Source organism: Pipistrellus hanaki (genome assembly GCF_964339955.1).
Source record: "Pipistrellus hanaki genome assembly, chromosome: 17".
NCBI lineage: Eukaryota > Metazoa > Chordata > Mammalia > Chiroptera > Vespertilionidae > Pipistrellus > Pipistrellus hanaki.
Window position 1 is genome coordinate 48,607,997 of NC_140519.1, and position 20,094 is coordinate 48,628,090.

Consider the following 20,094-nt stretch of genomic DNA (forward strand, 5'->3'; position numbering starts at 1 on the left):
CACCCTCCGGGACGGACCTCGTCATGGTTATAAAACCAGCCCCGGTAACCTTAACTGAACTGGAAATTTCTCCACAAAACACTGCAGCAAACTAAAGCCGGCAAGGCGCCGGTGCAGCACGGCCAAGTGTGTCCATCTCAGGAACGTAAGGCTGGGTGAAGAGGCCAAGATCAATTAACACGATGCACCCTATCAATAGATGAAGGACGAAGCCTGCTCCAGACACAGCGAGGTTTTTAACAGCATTCTGAAGTTAGAACATGGACGGGAAGCTACAAAGGGCTCTGAAAAACGAGTATAGTTAGGTAGCAATTTGCATTTACTGTGTGAAGGGACTGTGTGGGCGCCTTTTTTTTTTTTTTAAGCTGCTTTAATACAATTCACACATTTAAAGTGTACAAGCCAGTGGGTTTTACTACGTCCCGAGCTGCACCGCCATCACCACCCTCAGCCTCAGGACGTTCTCACCCCGACAAGGAGCCCCGTGCCCACAGCAGTCACCCCGCCCCGACCCCGGCCACGCGGCCTGCTCTGGGCTTCCCAAGCGGCTTTTCCGCCAGCAGCACGGGTCTCCTGGAGGCAGAGCAGGAGTTTCTCTTCCTCTCCACAACCCGCAGCCCAATCAGGAGGAACCAGCAGGGAGAAAGGAGGCAGCACGAGGCTCAACAAAATAACCCGAAGCGAGTTCTGTCAGAATCAAGAGACACGATGAGACGGGCTCCAGGTCTGGGCCACGAGCGTGTGTAAGGCAGTCAGTCCCCAAAGGCAGGCAGGTCCCGGGTGTTTATTACAGCCTTTGTCATTGTTTCGGGTTAAGCCAGACAATAACAGAGCGCGGTATAAAATAATTGGGCACTGCAATAGAAGAGATTAATCACAGGAGGTGTGAAGAGGGGGCAGGCAAACCGGGCTCTGAGGAAGAAAGAAAAAGCAGCCTGTCTTCCGGAGCCAGGAGCACACACTGGAGACACACGCGGGCTGGGAGGAGCGGGGCACGGGGCAGGGCACCGTCAGTCCGGAGCCCCCGGACAGCATGCCCGTGCATCCAAAGCGCCCGGCAGGCCCCGTGCGGGCATCCGCGCAGCCATGCAAGCGGGCGGGAGCCTCCCGCACAGGCAGCACCAGCGGCCGGCCATCCACGGGGACAAGCACAATCAGGGGTAACAGTTCTGATTTAAAGCGACTTAAATCAGAATGCCCCGCCGATCCGCCCTCAGACACTGAGCCCGCTCATTCTCAGCGCGGGGACAGCACTCGGAGAAAAGCAAGCACGCGGAGAAGCACAGCACGTGGAGAAGCACAGCAGAGCGGAGTACCTGGGTCGATGAGAACCTCCTGCGCCCCTGGAAAGAAGAGAGCAGGGCGTGTTACGGGCGGACAGCCGCGTCCGGAGGGGACAGCTCACAGCCTCCGGCACCCAGACCTTCTCCCGGCCAGAGAAGCCGCCTGACGCACAGGCCCAGCGCCTTTGGCGTCAGACGCTCTTCCACGGCCGCTGCCTCACCTCTTCTCCCGCTGCCTGAGCTCATGCACCCGTTCCTCTCCAACAAGTATGAGCATTTGTGACTTCCACAAACAAGCCACAGGACAAAGGGATACTGATTCATTTGTGCAAATGGGGGGATGGTACCAGGAGGCTCTATGGAACTTCCCACGTGCTCCTTGAAATCTTACACACACACACACACACACCCATCCACATACACACACACATACACACACACATACACTCATACACACACACCCATACACATACACACACACACATACACACACCCATACACATACACACACCCATACACTCATACACACACACCCATCACACCCATACACATACACACACACCCATACACACACACTCATACACATACACATACACACACACCCATACACATACACACACACCCATATACACACACACCCAAACACACACATACACTCATACACTCACACATACACACACACTCATACACACACACACTCATACACACACACACACACTCACACACACATTCATACTCTCTCATACACACGGACACCCACTGACACACACACACACTCATACACACACACAAACACACATTCATACTCATACTCTCATACACAGACACACACTGACACACACACACTCACACACACACACTCATAGACACATACACACACTCATACTCACACACACTCACATATTCACACATATACACACTCACTCATACACACACTCACACACACACACACTCACATACTCACACACACATTCACACTCACACTCTCATACACACTGACACACATACACACACACACTCATACACACACACTCATATACACACTCATACACATTCATACTCACATTCTCATACACACTGACACACACCCATACACACACATACATACACACACCCATACACACACATACACACACATACACACACACATACACACACTCATACGCACACACTCCTACACACGCACTCACACATATCACACACTCATACACACACACACATTCATACTCTTTCATACACACAGACACACACTGACACACACACACTCATACACTCATACACACACACACTCATACACACACACAAACACACATTCACACTCACACTCTCATACACACTCACACACAATCACACACACAGTTACTGCACACTTCACAAACTAAGGGTTTCCTACTTTTAGAAAGTAACTTTGCAGCTAGTTTAAAATACAAAACAGGTCATTCTCTTTCTGCAGGCAGCTTTGAGAGCCTTTCCACCGGGTCATCATCCATGTCCATGAGCTCCCTCCACCTGCCCGTGCAGCCTGGTTCCCATGGTGACAGATGCCCTAAGAGCCATGCTGGCCATCAGCGAGGCCATGTGTAACCTCACTCCCAGGCCTGGAAAAGCTGTGTCCCCGCAGCATGTTCCTACCGGGACTGCTGTGTTCAGTGTCTCTGTGTGCAGAGCAGGCCCGGGCGGTCCTGTGAGAGCGAGCTGGCGCCCGCAGTCTCTCCCACAGGCAGCCAGAGTCCCTGCCGCCCCAGCGCCCGGGCGGTAAGAGACAGGTGCTTTCTGTGGCACAGCCGTGCGCCCAGACAGAGCGTGACCTCCGTCGTGGGTGCCCACCCTCCGAGGCCCGGTGCCGGGGGCTCCATGCCTGAGCGTGAGGGCAGGTGCTCTCGCCAGGCCCCGCCAGGTGCTGGGGGATGTGCCCAGTGCAGGGACACAGGGTCAGGACTCCATTTTCCTGTAGCCCTAATGGCCGTGGGTAAGATGGCTTTATCAGTAATTTAAGTCACATCTATCCCCAGCTGCCTGCTCTTCAGTCTCACCTCTCAACGGCTGGTAGGTAAAGTAGGAATGCCATTATTGGGCCCCCCTGACCCCCAACATGTTCTAATTAACAAATACTAGTAATTCTGTATCTGCGGCTGCTGCTACACTGTGAGGGCAGGAGCTACGGACCCTCTCAAGTATTTCATTCATTTCTGATTTGGATCTTTCTTCATAAAACCATCTTTTCCCATTTAATCCCTTAGTTGTTGACAAAGACTACAAACTGACGGCTCCACACAAAATGCTGGCTAGAGTGTGTGACCTCTTTTATGAGCTGGCCACTGGGCTAACCACTTCACATCGTTTCTCTCTGAGCCTCACAGCTCCACCCAGCAGGTGGGACCACCCCGTTCCGTGGGTGAGGAGAGGCCTCAGAAAGAACTGCCTCCTTTGCCCCCTGGCGTGGCTCAGGGGCTGAGCATCAACCTACGAACCAGGAGGTCACGGTTTGATTCCCAGTCAGGGCACAAGCCTGGGTTGCAGGGTCCATCCCCAGGAGGGGGTGTGCAGAAGGCAGCCGATCCATGATTCTCTCTCATCATTGATGTTTCTATCTTTCTCTCCCTCTCCCTTCTGCTCTCTGAAATAAATTTTTTTAAAAATTAAAGCATATTAAAAAAGAACTGCCTCTTTGAATGGCTCGCAGTGCCGTGTATTCTAACCCAAGTCAATCCACCAGGCTGCCCAGGGTACAAATCACCTCCCCTCGTTAGCCTAGACAGGGGGCTCAGCGCCCACCGACTCAGACCGGGCTTTCTTGTTCCAGGTGCTCCTGAGACAGTCCCTATCTCTTCCATGACATCATGGTTTCTAATTTTGGAAGAAAGGCCCAATTTGGCCATTGTTCACAGCTGTCTAAAATTTCGCGCTGAGGTGGCAGAATAAAAATAAGCTATAACTAGAACAATGTCTCCAGGTATCCAGACCCTGAGCTATTCTGAAGCAGTAAACACAGAAGTCAAGCAAAAGGGATGTGCTGAAGTCTTCTTTGAGGAACACGGAAACTGGCTTTAAAAGGGGCAACAGCGCCACCTATGGCCGAAAGAGGTCTGCCAGGTTGCAGGAGAAGGGAAATGATGGGTAAGGTTTTTAAAAACAGGATGCTCAGACCTAGCGGGTTTGGCTCATGGATAGAGCTTCATGCCCGGGTTGCAGGCTCAATCCCCAGTGTGGGGCATGCAGGAGGTAGCTGATCAATGATTCTCTCTCATCACTGATGTTTCTCTCTCTCTCTCCCTTCCTCTCTAAAATCAATAAAAATATATTTAGTTTAAAAAACACACACACAACAACAGGATGTTCAGAGCCAGTAAACGCTTAGCTAGCACCTGCTGAATTCTGCTTCGGGGAAGGAAATGCTATTTGGTACTTAATCTATAATCTTTAACACGACCGAGTACAAACAAATTGGTTAATAGGATTATATAGGTTTCAGATGTGGGTTTCAGGCTCGTGGGAAGCGACAGAGCAGAAACACACTATTTTACAGATTAGGGGCCTGAGCCCAGGAGCCTGTCCTTCCGCAGTCAGAATCGAAGCTGACCCCATCCTTGCACTGCCCAGAGCCGACAGCTCTGTGTCACTCTGTGCGTAGAAGCTGCGTCTGCATTTTCCAACAGGAGGGAGACCAAGTGTCTAGCAGATGCTTCCCAAAGGGCCGGTGACTGTGAAGCAGACAATGCTGAGAATTTGGGGGAAAGTGGGAAAACGTCTGTTTACAAAGAAAAACAGCACGGGCTCCCCTTTCATTCCCGCTCTGCAGCCAAAGTGACAGGTGACTTCTAATTCTTTTTTTAGCCAATTAAAGGTACAGAAACAAATCAAAATGTCTTCATCTGCAAAGGAGATAAGCTTATTCCCTGAACATCAATGTTTCTAAGTTAATGACTACGGTCACGTAAAGGTTTTAGTGGATGACTGCATGGCCATGTGAATTCTGAGTTGTCAAAATATACCGTTTTACAAATGGTCTTTAAATCATTCAGCTGAAGGCAAGTTAGCCATTCCCTCCGTGACTGGAATGACACAATTTAATCAAACCTTCTCACTGCGCTAAAAAGAACAATGGAACTGAGCCCAGGCCGGTAGCTCAGTTGGTCGGAACATCTTCCTAAACACCGAAAGGTTGCGGGTTTAATTCCTGGGCAGAACGCAAACCTTGGCTGCAATTCAATTCCCAACGGGGGCACACAGGGAGGCAACCAATCGATGTTTCTCTCTCTCTCTCTCTCTCTCTCTCTCTCTCTCTCTATATATATATATATATATATATATATATATATATTTGTAATTGTTCCTCTCTCTCTAAAAATCAATAAACATATCCTCAGGTAAGGATTTAAAAAAAAAGAGTTGGCGGGGGGGAATAAGTAACAAGTCATTAGCAATGGTTGGATTTTCAAAATACACTTCTTTTTAGCACTACAACCATTTTAATGTTGTTTTTAGTGCTTACACATTTACCGTTTGAACACTGACTGGTCATTCGCTGAGAATGAAACATTCGTGAAAATAAGTGTGCAATCCTAATCTCTGCCATTCTGTCTTATGCCCATCCTCAGCGCTGTCCCTCCTCCTGAGGCCCCTGCAGGCGGAGACCAGCAGCACCTCTCGTTCATGAGCTCACGGACTTTCAGACAACGGGTCCCTGGGAGCTGATGTGGGGACAGGTAAGAAAGCATCCTGGTCATCACACCAACCAGGGTTCAGGTCCCGAGCCTGCCCCTCGCCCGCTGCATGATTTGGGTCCAATCACCTCATCTCTTTAGACCTCAGGCCCTCACCTGCCAACGGAGACATGACACCCGCCCTCCCACGCCCGCTGGGAGGTAAAACCCACTGAGAGCAGCCAGAACAGGCCCAAGGAAGGTGCGGCAGTTTATAGCTGTTTGATCATGATGATGATGATTACTGCTCATAAAGTAAGAACAACAGAAAAGGAGAAATAACCATTAAGGAGAAACAGTCACTCGCCATTTCCTTCCTTTTGGGTTGATTACAGATGTCCTGTTGATTTTTTTTTTTTTTTTTTAATAAACCAAGTTGTGTCCATTAATTGACTTTCAGATTCATATACAAGTCTGGGGGGGGGGGGGGGGAGACCCTCTAACCTTGGATTACTAGGAAAGTCTTTATATATTTTTCCTTTTTTATAAGATTTATCGGGGTGACATTGGCTAATAGGATCATATAGGTTTCAGATGTGGGTTTCTGTATTACAAGATCTGTATATTGCCCACCACCCAGAGTCACATCTTCTCCTGTCACCAAGAAAAGTCTTCAAAAATGTAAAAGAGCCCAGCCATTGAGCCTCGACCTATGAACCAGGAGGTCATGGTTCAATTCCTGGCACAGGCCAGTTTCAGGCTCGATCCCCAGTAGAGGGTGTGCAGGAGGCAGCCGATCAGTGATTCTCTCATCAGTGGTGTTTCTATCTCTCCCTTTCTCTCTGAAATCAATAAAAACATTTTTTAAGTAAAATAACAACAAAAAAGAATTAAAGAAAAAATAGGTAGAGACTACAGAATTCTTTTGAAACTAAGATAACTCAACTTCAAGGGGGAGAGGGGGATTCCCTTTTCTCAGAGGAGATCTGCTTGAGAGCCATGGAGCCCGGATCTTTATCATTAGTCACGAGTTCATGTTTCCAACGGCAGCAGCACGAGACCTGCCGCACTGGCCAGGCGGGCATTCCTGTGTGCCTCCCTCACCTTCCCTGAGCCCGGGAGGCAGGGATGTCCGTCTCCCCCAGGGCACAGACAAGGCACCGAGGCACAGAGACCACAGCGCGCTCCGGCTGCAGACAGAACTCCGGGCAGAATGGTAAACAATCGGCTTGTCCGGGCCTCACCTCAGACAGCTGGCGCCCCATCCCCGATGTAAGAGGAGGCTGCCACCGCACGCTGATGATCGTGAAGTTCATTTGCAAGATCAAGCAACGTGCGTGTCCTGTGATCGAGTCCGCTCTCGGGCCTGGAGCCCGGCTGTGGGAGGCAGGCCGCGGAGTCCGGCCTCCATGGGCTCGCCGCCCCCCCAGCTCTCACAGGCCTCGGGGCACTTCCCCCAGAGACCGCCTTCCACACGGAAAAGGCCCCAGGTTCCTGAGGGTTTTTGCAGAGCTACATAAAGACATTTCTCTTCTGCAGACAGAGCAGTTTTTCAAAAAAAGCTGAGAACTTTTCTGCCTGCGTTCAGCAAGGGGGTGAAACGCCGTGAAGGTCCCTGGAGCCTCACCAGCCGCATCAGCAGCGCGGTCTCCAGTCTCCACGCCAACCTCAGCCCCAGGGGCCTCTGCCGGCACCCGGGGAGCGGAGGCCTGGCCCCGGGAGAAAAGGGGCATCGGGAGCTCACAGCACCGCAGCTCCCGGGGCAGACAGGGCCTAGACATGCTGAGGCGGGGGTTAGCACAACGAGGGTGACTCCGGGGGGCGCGCACGGGAAAGGGGGGCGCAGAGGAGTTCTCCCTGCTCCTCTCTGGCCGCGCTTCACTCTCCTCTCAAACCGTCAGGAACAGCTCTGCCGAAGGAGGCAGGATCTCCGAAAACCATGGAGGCACGCCAGCTGTCCTGCAGAGGGGCACCCAGGAGGGGCCACAGCTACGGTGGCTGGTACACAGCGGCGGCCCCTGCCCTCTTGCTAACAATGGCGGTGGGTTACGGCAGAAAAGGGAATTCAAGGCCTTTCCCGTCCCATTCACGGGAACCACTGCAGGCCCCCTCTTTGGGGGAAATATGCTAAAAGTCTCACAGAACAAAAGGCGCCTTGTAGTTCTGTGTCTGGCCCGAGCTCTGCCATCTTTGTGGCCTGTGCCATGTGACCTACCCCTCCTGAGCCCACAGGCAGGCCCCACAGAGGGCTAAGTCCGTTCAGCAAGCACAGGTGAGTGTCCCCTGCCAGAGGGTCCATGCTGCATCGGGGCTAAGCAGCACAGGCCAATCGGACGTACCTCACGGAGAGAATGTCACCACCGGGAGAATGAGACACAGGCCCGGGCCCTGACGGCCATTAGAACGGCCTGGGGGTTCGCCTCCCCAAATGCACAGCCATCAGAAGGTCCCGGACACAGAGCGTCAGGGTCGGCGGACCCTGAGATGTAGGCGAGTGTTCCGGAAATCAGCAATCACGGCGATCCATTCACAGGATCCGCAAGACCCGGACGGACCAACGCTCAATAAAGCCAGAAGGAGGCGTCTCGTGTGCCCGGTGGCTGACCGCACAGACACGGCCTTTCCTGAAACCCTGGTCCGCGGGCCGCGGAGGCGCGGGAGCAGTGACCTGCCCGCTCACGAGGGACGCTCACCTGGCCGGTGTCTGTTGGCGGCCTCGGCGGGCAGGGAGCCCCCGGGGCACCTGCGAGCTCCGTTCTTGCCTCCGGTCCCGCCCGGGTAGTGGAAGATGACGGAGGCCGAACACAGCCCCTCCAGGGCAGCTGGCACAGAAACAAACAGGACAGTCAGTCAGTCAGTGACCCGTTCGCGGTTCCCATCGCAGAGCCTAAGAACCGCCAGGACACCGATGTGGAAATGCCGTTTTCCTCACCACGAAGACCGTGCCCACAGACCGCCGGCTCCGTGGTAAACAGGAGCACGCCACCCTCAAGGCTGGCACCCCGGAAACTGCCCCGATGCTCCCGGCTCCACGGAGGGACTGCACCCGCCAGTGAAATGGCCACCCCTCGGCCAGTCAGTTAACCAACAGTGGAGCAGGGGTGGGGAACCTTTTCCCTGCCAAGGGCCATCTGGGCATTTATAACACTATTCGAGGGCCACACAAATCATCACCTTAAACGCCAGCCTGCCATAGCAATAACCAATAAAGCCGAAGCCGGTGCGGCTCAGGGGCCAGGCCGCCTTACCGCCGAGCCACAGGAAGTCGTTGACGGCGCGGAGCAGCTCCACGGCCATGTGGTAGTGCACCAGGGCGTCCTGCAGCATGCCGGCCTGCAGGCACAGGTCCCCCACGTGCTTCCGCATGCGGCCCTGGCACCTCTTCTTGTAATGTCTGGAAGACAAGAGGGAGGCACGTCACTGCAGGCCCAGCCTCTGCCCGGCACGTGGCTACCCGGCTCCCAGCTCTCGCTCTAGAAGGAAAGCTGTAAAGGCAACCGGAGGCTCCGGCACGAAAGCCACACCAACAGCCAGCAGCCAGCACTGCCAGGCGCGCGCTGAGCGGCCCCAGGTCCGCGCTGCTCTTCCGTGTCCCGGGGAGGAACCGCCCCCACCATGCATTTCACCGGCCCATCCTGGCGCGGGGGTGTTCTCTTCAGATGTTCCCGTCACGTTAGCCGGGAACTTTGTTGCAGCTTTTTAGAAACACGATTGCCTTCCACTTCCTTAACTACAAGCGCATTATTATTTCATAAAGAGAGCGAGGCTGCCGATTACAAGCCACGCATCTGGCTTCTGCAGACAAGACCTGACCGTCACGGAGTCAGAGTGAGCTCGGGCGATGCTGTGTGAGGGGACCGGGCGCTGATGCCTCTAAATGCCGCCACGGTGAGCCCTAAATAACGCGCACGCTTCGAGTCCACGTCAACTCGGAAACCAAAGAAACTGCACCTACACCTCCGTCGTCATTTTAAAATATTCTCTTGACCATTAACTTTCTTAGATATGATTTTTTAATAAAGTCACAGCTACAGTAAATCTTCCCTGACCACGGAAAGCAATAGCATCTAAAGTAAACCCGGATGGAAATCCAGACAATGGGGGTGTCCAGCTGGACAGATGTCATTGACAGGCCTCAATACGAAGCTCCATCCTATCCGATCTAACTCTTCGGCTGCCCCGGAATTCAGCTTTTCTGTTCCAAATACTCAGATCATCGCCTAAGGCGGAGAGGGACAGAGGGGGACTCACCAGCCTCCCTCCCACCCCTCCCACGGCCCCGCTCCCACGCCCTCCCCACAGGAAAGGACTGCATCCATGCCCTCTGCCATCCCAGCCGGACGCGTCAGCTGCCCCACAGGTCACCTCAAGAGCCTTCTATGTTCGTCTAACACCCTGTCCTTGGTCTCACACACACACACACACACACACACACACACACACGTACACACACATGCGCACACACACAGACACACACGTACACACACATGCGCGCACACACACACGTACACACACGCGCACACACACACACATACACACGTACACACACACGCACACACACACACACACACAAACACGCCCAGCGTAACCTTCCCAAAGCCTTCAAAGCCTTCAAAGGTTCTCCAGTTCAGTTCCGGCCCCTCTCACTCCTTCCCCACACCCCACACCCCACAGCCCTGGGCTCCCCTGCGAACTGACCTGCCCCCTCGCTGCTTCCCCCTCTCCGTAGGCTCAGTGTGATTGTCCGTTTCCCAGGCGAGCCAGGCTGGGCCAGGAGTCCCTGCGAGCTCCTAGAACATTCTGTGCTGAGTCAGCTGGTCCCATACGCTCCCAGAAGGCCAGCCTGTTCTGCTTTCTATTGTGCACCCACCCTTTCTCCCCAGACTCTCAAAACCAAATGAATGGATGGTGCAAATGTACGCGGGCCGCTCTGCCCCCCCCCCCCACTCCTCTCCCAGCAGCAGCAGAGGGACCTCCGCTCCCCACGGCCCCCCACCCCCCGCTGCCCGCCCCCTCTGCCACCTGAGCCCCCTCCACCCCTTCCACTGGCTCACGCCGACTTCATCCCGAGAACTCAGTGCAGAGCCCTCCCCCCCCAGGACCTTCCCGGAGATTCCTCCAGCTCTCAGCGGGGCTGCCCTCCGTAGCGGGCCAGCCTAGTTCCCCTCTGGGTGTCTGTCCATCCCTTCCATCGAGGCCATGACCTCTAGGGGGGCATTTGGGAAGAGGAGAAAGAGAGAGGAGGGGAGGGAAGAGCAAAGAGCAAAATCACAGCGCAGCCTGGCCAGGCTGGCTCAGTTGGGTGAGCGTGTCCCACGCCCCAAGAGGTCACTGGTCCGATGCCCGATGAGGACACACGCCCAGGCTGCAGGCTTGATCACGGGGGCCCTTCAGGAGGCCGCCAATCAATGTCAGTGTTTCTCTCTCATCAATGTTTCTCTCTCTCTCTCTCTCTCTCCCTTCCTCTCTATCTAAAATCAATAAAAACATGTGTTGTTTTTTTTTTTATCACAACCCGGGCCCCCGGATCCCAGTGTTCTCACAAACGTGCCGCATGCGCTGCAGCTGTCAGGAAAAGGCTCGTTTAACAGCTGCTCGCGGGGCTCACTCTGAGGTCAACGAGCTGCAGAGGCAGGAACTCCTTTCTCAGTCGGATGTGAAATAACGGGAGAATCATACAAGCAGCACTGACCTTCAGGCCTCCGCTCCTGCCCCCCAGAGAGCGGGCCCTCTGCCGGCACAAAGCTCTCCCGCCCACAGGAGGGCAGTGGGGGGCCCCGGCCCGCTGTGCTCTCCTGCTCTGACAGGAAAAGGACTCTGTCCAAGGTGACATGGCTCTCACTGTAACCGCGGCTGAGTTTGCAGGGCTGCCGTTCTACTGGCCCTCGGGAGACAGTGAATGAGACGTGGTTTTCCAATGGAATTCACTCCTAACCTGACAGTAAAATTTGCTTTACAGCATCCTGCCTGAACGCTCCCCCGCACAGGACACTGCGTGCCGACAGCTGGGAGCCACAGCCCTGAGAGGGAGGCCTCCCGCCCTCCCCTCCCCTCTCCGCTGCCCCTCTCCCGGGTCACTTAGAGGCCAGGAGGAGGCGCAGGAGAGGGGCCTGCCGGCTGGGAGTGGCCTGGGCTCAGGCACAGGGGAGCCGGGAGAAAGGGGGAACCAGGGAGGCTATTCTCGCACCAACCCCCTGGGAGCGGGTGAGTGACCGCACAGGCCTGCGGTCCAGGACGTGGCCTGCCCTCAGGGATCCCCCCGGAGCATGTTCCAAGCCGCACAGCTTCCGGCTCTGGAACCTGCCGCCCTCATCTGTGTTTTGTCCTCCCAGCCCCAGAACGGGCCGAGCCCTGCAGGAAGGCATCCTGTCTCCATCGCCGTGGAAGCGCTCACCTTGGACCCAAGAATAAAGAGCCCAGGCCTCCTGGCGTGGGGGTGGCAAACCCTCCCCCCCAGGGCGGGGCGAGTCCCAGGCCACCAGAGATGGCGCCTTCGGGACACGCCCCTCAGTGACACACATCAGCCTCCACGCACGCAGCAGCAGCCACTGCCGGCCAACACGGGGTTCAGGGTCAAGGCTGCTGCAGGCGAGGGCGCGGACGACCGTGGGAGGTGAGCCGCGTGCCTGGCTCTGCCCGCTGACTGGCTGGAGGAGAGGGCACCGGCTCAGGGACAGTCCGGCGTCCACAGGACTGGGAGCCACGGTCTTCCTGACCCTCGGGAGAGGGCGCTGGGGAGGGCACGGGACCGGTGCTGTTCTGCGAGGGGCCTCCGCCCCTTCGGAGGCTGCTAAGCGAAGCAAAGTCCCGGCATGCTCCAGGGGAAGCGAGAGGAACTCCGGGAGCCGCTTCCTCCGACGGCGTCCCTGTGCCGGTGGCCGTGGCCACGAAACACGCCATGCACACAGCCGCAGCCCAGAGCCACGTGCCAGATGCGCTGGGTTAAAAGCCAGAACCAGGTGAGGCTCCGCCTTCTCGGCTAAGCAGCCCAGAGGGAGCCCTCTGCGGCCGCCAGGACCGTGAGCACCGCCCTTCCTCGTACGAACGAGAGAATCCGCACAGGCTCGCTGGTCACAGATACGAAGTGAGAACAAACAAGGTCCCCAGAGCAGGTATCCAACAGAGACCAAACGCCGGCGGGTTACATGCTAAAGCAGCTAAGCTACGGCTTTTAACGAAGTTCCAGAAAACAAAAGGAGGACCAGGATGCCACGCGGGTCTAGGCAGCAGCGCGGTTCTGTTGTGAAAGCAATGGCGGCGCGGAGGAGGCAGCCGGATGGGATCTAGCCACGTCCCCAGCACAACGTTCCCAGCCTACCTTCTCAGGCCCAACAACACACTCACAGGGCGGTACGGGAGAAAGGAAGGGGAAGGAAGGAGAGAGGAACAAGCAAAAATTAGAAACACGCAAGAACAAAATAACTGGCAGCTACGATTCTCGGTGTGCAGGACCCAGAATTCACGGCGGGCAGGGCACCGAGGTGGCTGGGGACACACCTGCGCCTGAGTGAGCCCCGCCCCTCCTGGGCTCCCGGAGGCCTGGGCCTGAAGTCAGCGGCTTCTGCCAGGAAGCCCTCAGGGGGTCAGTTCACCAAACCCAAGCAGGACCTACCCCCGGACACTTCCCTCTGGGCTACAAAGTCCTGCCTCATCTCCCATGACGCTGTATCCCTCCCACCAAGAGCCGCGCGTGAGACCTGGGCTCTGCCCTGCCCCAAAGCATTGTGGGAAGGGTGAGAGAGCCATGGAGCCGTGGGGGCCACAGCAGGTTACCGGGGACTAGGGGAACGGGTCTGACCGGGGGTCACTGGTATCCCACGGGAGTCCAAATGGCCCGCGCGTTGGGAGAGCAGTTAGAATAGGATGCGGCCTCGAAGCCGAGAAGTCGGTAAGCAAAAGTCGCCCAGCGGCCTGTGCAGTGGGGAGACACCCGCCCTGCCACCGCAGGCTGTGTGACACGGGAGGACAGGGAGCGTGTGCACTATGAGCCCCACTCCACAGGGAGGAGCACTGACAGCCCAGGAGGCTCAGCTGCTCTGCCCTCGACAGCCGCCCAGACTCCCAGCCCGCCCCAGCTCCGAGGAGTGGGCGGGGAGCACGGGCACAGGGCCCTGGGAGCACGAGCAGGCCACTGCAGTCAGCGTGGGTCGTGGGCATGGCCTGCCTGTCCTTCCCTCAGACCACAGAGAGGTGTCCGGGAGGAAGTGAAAATTACTCCAGCCCTGACCGGTTTGGCTCAGTGGATAGAGCGTCGGCCTGCAGACTCAAGGGTCCCAGGTTCAGTTCCGGTCAAGGCCATATACCTTGGTTGCAGGTATATCCCCAGTGGGGGGGGTGCAGGAGGCAGCTGATCGGTGTTTCTCTCTCATCAATGTTTCTAACTCTCTAACCCTCTCCCTTCTTCTCTGTAAAAAAAAAAATCAATAAAATATCTATTTTTTTTTTTTAAAGAAAGAAAGAAAAAAAATTATTCCAGACCCTGCAAGGCACCACACACAGCTTGATGGGCTGATCTGCCTTCTCATGGGCAGAGCTGTCCTGGGCCAATTTTTTGCTCAATTCTGTGACATTTCTCTGCCGACGTAGCAACAACCAGAAATGCAGTGTGTGACCTTAGGGTACGGTGACCAGATGTCCCGCTTTTGGCGGGACAGTTCCGATTTTTAACAATTTGTTCCACGTCCCGCATTGTTTTTAAAAAGTCCGAGAGGTTTAAAAGAGTCTTTCCAAAAATTGAGACTTTTTTAAAAGGCTGCGGGACGCGGGACAAATTGTTAAAAATCGGGACTGTCCCGCCAAAAGCGGGACGTCTGGTCACCTTACTTAGGGTCAATGCCAGAAACACACTGAGCGCCAACTGGCAGCAGGCCTCAGCCCAGTGAACATGTCAGTGACTCAGTGACTCCTCACACGAGACCATCGTCTGAAGTCTACGCTGGAGGGAGGGAAGACCAGAGTGCCCGAGGCAGGAAGCCCAGGCCGCACGGCTCCCGGCTCCCCTAGCAAAGGGGCCACGTCTTGGCAAGCAGTGCAGCCCTGGCTGGCATCTAGTCCTCTGCTGGACAGATGCCACCATGGCAGCCGGGAGACAGGGAAGAGGGAGAAAGGGAGACAGGGAGAGAGGGGGAGAGGGAGACAGGGAGAGGGAGAAAAGCCCCAGAAGCGCTGATCTGCAATTCCGGTGCAGAGTGAAGCTGTCACTTAACAGAATCTGCCCCAGCCACAGTCCCTGCTCTGCGGACACTGGAGACACGGGCCCGTCTGAGTAAGGGGCGCTCTGGGGAGTCCCTGGGGGTGCCCTGAGCCCCTGGGTCTGACACTGGGGCTTCCGAGTGCGAGAGCCAGGCTGACCCAGTCTGGGCACCAGGAGACACGGGCCCACCTCCAGCTCAGCTGGCACCTGGTCCCGACCCCTCCCAGACGCGGCCTCTCCGATGGCCCCGGGCTGGCCCTGAACAAGTGAGCTTCCCCCGGGCCCGGGCGGCGCGGTCCCGCGGGTGTTATCGATCTGACATGTATCAATACCAAAGTATTAACGAGGGTTCTACGTTACTTCTCTCCGTTCTGAGTCTCCAGGCTGACGTGCATTTCTCGGACCGCACCTCAGCTCAGAGCCTCCTCGCGGGCGCTCAGGAGCCACAGGGCCTCTGGCCGCTGAGCTGGGGTTCCACAGGGGATGCGGCTGGAAAGGGGAGTCAGTGACACCCTAACCCTGGGAGGATTTCCCCAAAGCAGAGGCTGTCCCCGTTTGAAAAGTCTGAACAGGAACGGACTGCACTTCCCTACCCTTTCCTGCCGTGAGTTCCACCCGCGGCCCTTCTGGTGTCAGGAACACCCCCCCACCCCCACCCCCAGCTCACAGCCGGGACCGGGACCTCGGAGTGAACTTACCTGCTGTCCGTGTCCAGGCCGACAAAGTCCTTCTTCTCGAAGGGGACGCAGAGCAGGGGGACCTTGTCCCCAGACTTGTCGGTGGCGCGGTCCAGGCGCTTGGACTCCAGCACGATGAAGAGCGACTCGATGAAGTCCTCGATGCGCTTCTCCACGCCCGGGCAGGCCTCGTAGCTGGGGTAGAAGGCCACGTCGGTGCGCGGCTGCTCGGCGGCCTCGCCCTGCAGCCCGAAGACGAAGAGCCGGGAGTCGTAGAGCGTGGCTCCGTAGAGCTCCTTCTGCACCTGGAACTTCTCCAGGGTCCGCGGCCAGTCCTGGGCCGCGCGGCAGTCGGTGATGGTGACGAGGCCCACGGCCTTGCGGTGGCTCTGGAAGTCGCCCCACTCGTTGTTCTCGGGCGGGTAGTGGTGCCGGTAGCGGATGTACAGCACGCGCTGCGAGTCCCGCACGCTGACCTGGCTCACGGAGCAGATCCTCTTGTAGATCCGGAAGAAGTTCTCTTCCGAGACCACCCCCACGGGCTGCACCACCACGAGGAGCGTCTGGTGGTCCTCGGCGCACTGCATGTAGTCCGGGACGCTCATGGCGGAGGCCCTGCCGGAGACACGGAAGGAGCCTTGGAGCCCGCGGTCGGCGGGGACGGCTGCTGAGGGACGGGGCTGGCGCTGACCACCCGGGAGGCAGGGTAAGCCCACGTGCAGCCATGGAGTACAGCGTGTACCCCAAGTTCTGCACATGACCGCCACAGCTCCCACCACAGGCCCCCCAACTCCTGGACGGGGCTCCGAGCTCCTGCAGAAAAGGGGCTGCCCCTCATTTTCTGCCCCAGCCCGGCCGGGCACCGGTGCCCTCGGCGCTCAGGAAAGCGTGCTGCGCGAAGGAGGGAGCGAGTGGGAATACAGTGAGAAGAGCCACCGTGGAATCCACGGGTCTGGACTTGAACTCCAGGCGGCCTAAGCTCCTCAGTTGCAAAACCACGGAGATAAGAAAACTTGCCCTCTGAGAAGCTATCGGGGTAAGGCAGGTTGCTAGGTGAAATGCCCCGCATGCTGCCTGGCATAAAAAGAGGGGTCCTCGTCGGTGTGGCTCAGTGGATGAGCGTCGGTCTGAGGAATGAAAGGTCCCAGGTTCCATTCCGGTCAAGGGCATGTACATTGGTTGTGGGCACATCACCAGTAGGGGGTGTGCAGGAGGCAGCTGATCGATGATTCTCTCTTATCAATGTTTCTAGTTCTCTATCCCTCTCACTTCCTCTCTGTGAAAAATCAATAAAATGTATTTTTGAGAGAAAAAAAAGAGGGGTCCTCCACATTTACCTCCCTGGGAGAGCTTTCCTAAGCCGTCTGAGCCCATCCTGTCGGGTATCGAAAGGAAACCAGAGTACATGATTGGCAGTACTGCTGAAGAATTAAATCAGATTACCCACAGGAAAGTAGCTGGCCCAGAGAAGGTACAACCAAGGGTTTGTTGAATGAGTGAATGAATGAATGAATGAACAAGTGAACTGAATTCCCCCCCCTCCCAGAGACGTCACACTGGAAATGGCAATGCCAGGAAATCTGAAGACCAACTCCTGACTCTACACGAACCCGTGGGCGGCCAGAAGCAGGCCTGCATGCGTCTCCAAAGCCACGTGAAATCATGAGTAAAAATGAGGATGATCGCTGACACAAGCCTCAAAGGGCCAGCGAGTGGACACTCTGGTTTTGATCTTGTACCAGAGTGTGGCAGGCTGGCACCAGCAGGAGGAACCAGGCACGGGGTCTGTAAGCTCTTTCACTGTTATTTCTCACAGATGCACAGAAATCACACCATACCTCCAAATTAAAAGTCTGATGTTTTTAAAAGACACTGAGATGAACTGGGACCACCCATCCTACATGATCAAAGCCTGATGTGCACATTGTCGCCTCAGGCGGGCGTCCCGCCAGGAGACTAGGAGTTCGACCACTCGCTATGACGTGTGCTGACATGGAGGGGGCAGACACCCAACACAGGAGCTGCCATGACGTGCACTGGCCATTTAAAAATAAATGGCACCACGGAGCTGGCTCTGACAACCCAGCACTCGGCTTCCCCCAAGTGGTACACAGGCCCCGCCCAGACGGACACCCCTCCAAACTGCAGCCAACACTGCCAAGACCCCATGGTGCAAGAGGCGGCCCACAGTCCACAGCCCAGTGCCAACCGGGCACTGTGGGCGCTGGGTAATGACGTCACATAGCAACGCCCGGCTTCCTCTCCCTAGTGACTAGCCTCCTAGGAGTTTCTTCAGCCCAGGAACACAACTTCCTTTATAGCCAGGTGCAATCATTTTACACTCTAACCAAATGTCTGCGAAGCTCCCGTGCCTCATCTCATTTGATCCTCACAGAAGTCCTGGAGTAGGTAGATAGGAGACTCAGCGGAATCCTATTTTCTTTTCATTAGCCGGAAATGGAGATTTAGCAAGCTTAGAAACTTGACCCGACTAAAAACAAGCAAAATCGGGCCGAAACCGGTTTGGCTCAGTGGATAGAGCGTTGGCCTGCGGACGGAAAGGTCCCAGGTTCGATTCCGGTCAAGGGCGTGTACCTTGGTTATGGGCACATCCCCAGTAGGGGGTGTGCAAGAGACAGCTGATCGATGATTCTCTCTCATGGATGTTTCTAACTCTCTATCCCTCTCTCTTCCTCTCTGTAAAAAATCAATACATATATTTAAATATATATATACATTTTTAAGTATATTATATATTATAAATATATAATTTAAAATATATTTTATATATTTTTCTTAAATATATTATATTTTTAAAATATATTTTATTGATTTTTTACAGAGGAAGAGAGAGGGATAGAGAGTTAGAAACATCGATGAGAGAGAATCATCCATCAGCTGCCTCCTGCACACCCCCTACTGGGGATGTGCCCATAACCAAGGTGCACATCGAACCTGGGACCTTTCCGTCCGCAGGCCGACGCTCTATCCACTGAGCCAAACTGGTTTCGGCTAAAATATATTTTTTAAAAAGTAAGATTGGTGGACCTGGGAGCCCCCACACTTCCACACACACCGGGGTCCCCAGATCCCGCCCGGCCCGGGCTGAGCCGTGGGCCGGAGGGAAGCGGGAAGGGAAGGAGGCACTGAGGATCGGGCGGCCCTGGGCAGGGGGACAGGGGGGGAAACGAGGGGACACGGGGGAACACGGGGGGACATGGGGGGGACACGGGGGGACACGGGGAGACACGGCGGGGACACGAGGTGACACGGGGGGGACAAGGTGGGGACACGGCGGGGACACGGGGGGACACGGGGGGACTCGGGGGGGACAAGGTGGGGACACGACAGGGACACGGGGGGACACGGGGGGACACGGGGAACAAGGTGGGGACACGGCAGGGACACAGGGGGGACATGAGGGAACACGGGGGGACACGGGGGGGACCGGCCCTGGGCAGGGGGACATGGGGTGACACGGGGGGACATGGGGGGGGACACGGGGGGACACAGGGGGGACACGGGAGGACACTGGGGGACACGGGGAGACACGGCGGGGACACGGGGATCAAGGGGGGGCATGGGGGGACCGGCCCTGGGCAGGGGAACACGGGGGGACACGGGGAGACACGGCAGGGACACGGGGGTCAAGGGGGAACACGGGGGGACCGGCCCTGGGCTGGGGGACACGGGGGACACGGGGAGACACGGGGGGACACGGGGGGGACCGGCCCTGGGCAGGGGAGACACGGGGGACACGGGGGGAACACGGGGGACACGGGGGGGACACGGGGGGGACACGGGGGGACACGGGGGGACACGGGGGGGGACCGGCCCTGGGCAGGGGAGACACGGGGGACACGGGGGGAACACGGGGGACACGGGGGGAACATGGGGGGGACACGGGGGACACGGCGGGGACCGGCCCTGGGCAGGGGAGACACGGGGGACACGGGGGGAACACGGGGGACACGGGGGGAACATGGGGGGGACACGGGGGACACGGGGGACACGGGGGACACGGGGGGAACATGGGGGGGACACGGGGGACACGGGGGACACGGCGGGGACCGGCCCTGGGCTGGGGGACACGGGGGACACGGGGGGACACGGGGGACACGGGGGACCAGCCCTGCACGGTGCCGGAGGGACAGGTGCACCGCACCCGCTGGCGGGCGGCGGGAGGCGCGGCTGAGGGCGCCCGGGGACCGCTGCCCGCGCCGCCGCCGCCGCAGGGGAGCCCCCGCAGCCGCCGCCCGGCCCCCTGCACTTACACCGGGCCCGGCCGAGCCGAGCCG

General features: G+C 56.9%; 1 protein-coding gene across 2 annotated transcripts in view; it reads right to left on the reverse strand.

Moving 5' to 3' along the window:
- TRAPPC9 (trafficking protein particle complex subunit 9) overlaps positions 1-16,401 on the reverse strand; it is a gene marked incomplete at its 5' end in the record, with an annotated part of 131,768 nt that extends 115,367 nt beyond the window's left edge. The window contains 4 exons of one of the 2 annotated variants that reach the window (XM_084864666.1): positions 1,317-1,343; positions 8,620-8,748; positions 9,175-9,320; positions 15,818-16,401. In XM_084864666.1, the coding sequence (XP_084720792.1) occupies positions 1,317-1,343; positions 8,620-8,748; positions 9,175-9,320; positions 15,818-16,401 (886 nt within the window). The remainder of the gene's footprint in view (positions 1-1,316; positions 1,344-8,619; positions 8,749-9,174; positions 9,321-15,817) is intronic. The other variant, XM_084864667.1, reaches the window with a different exon arrangement.
- Between the last annotated feature and the right edge of the window lie 3,693 nt (positions 16,402-20,094).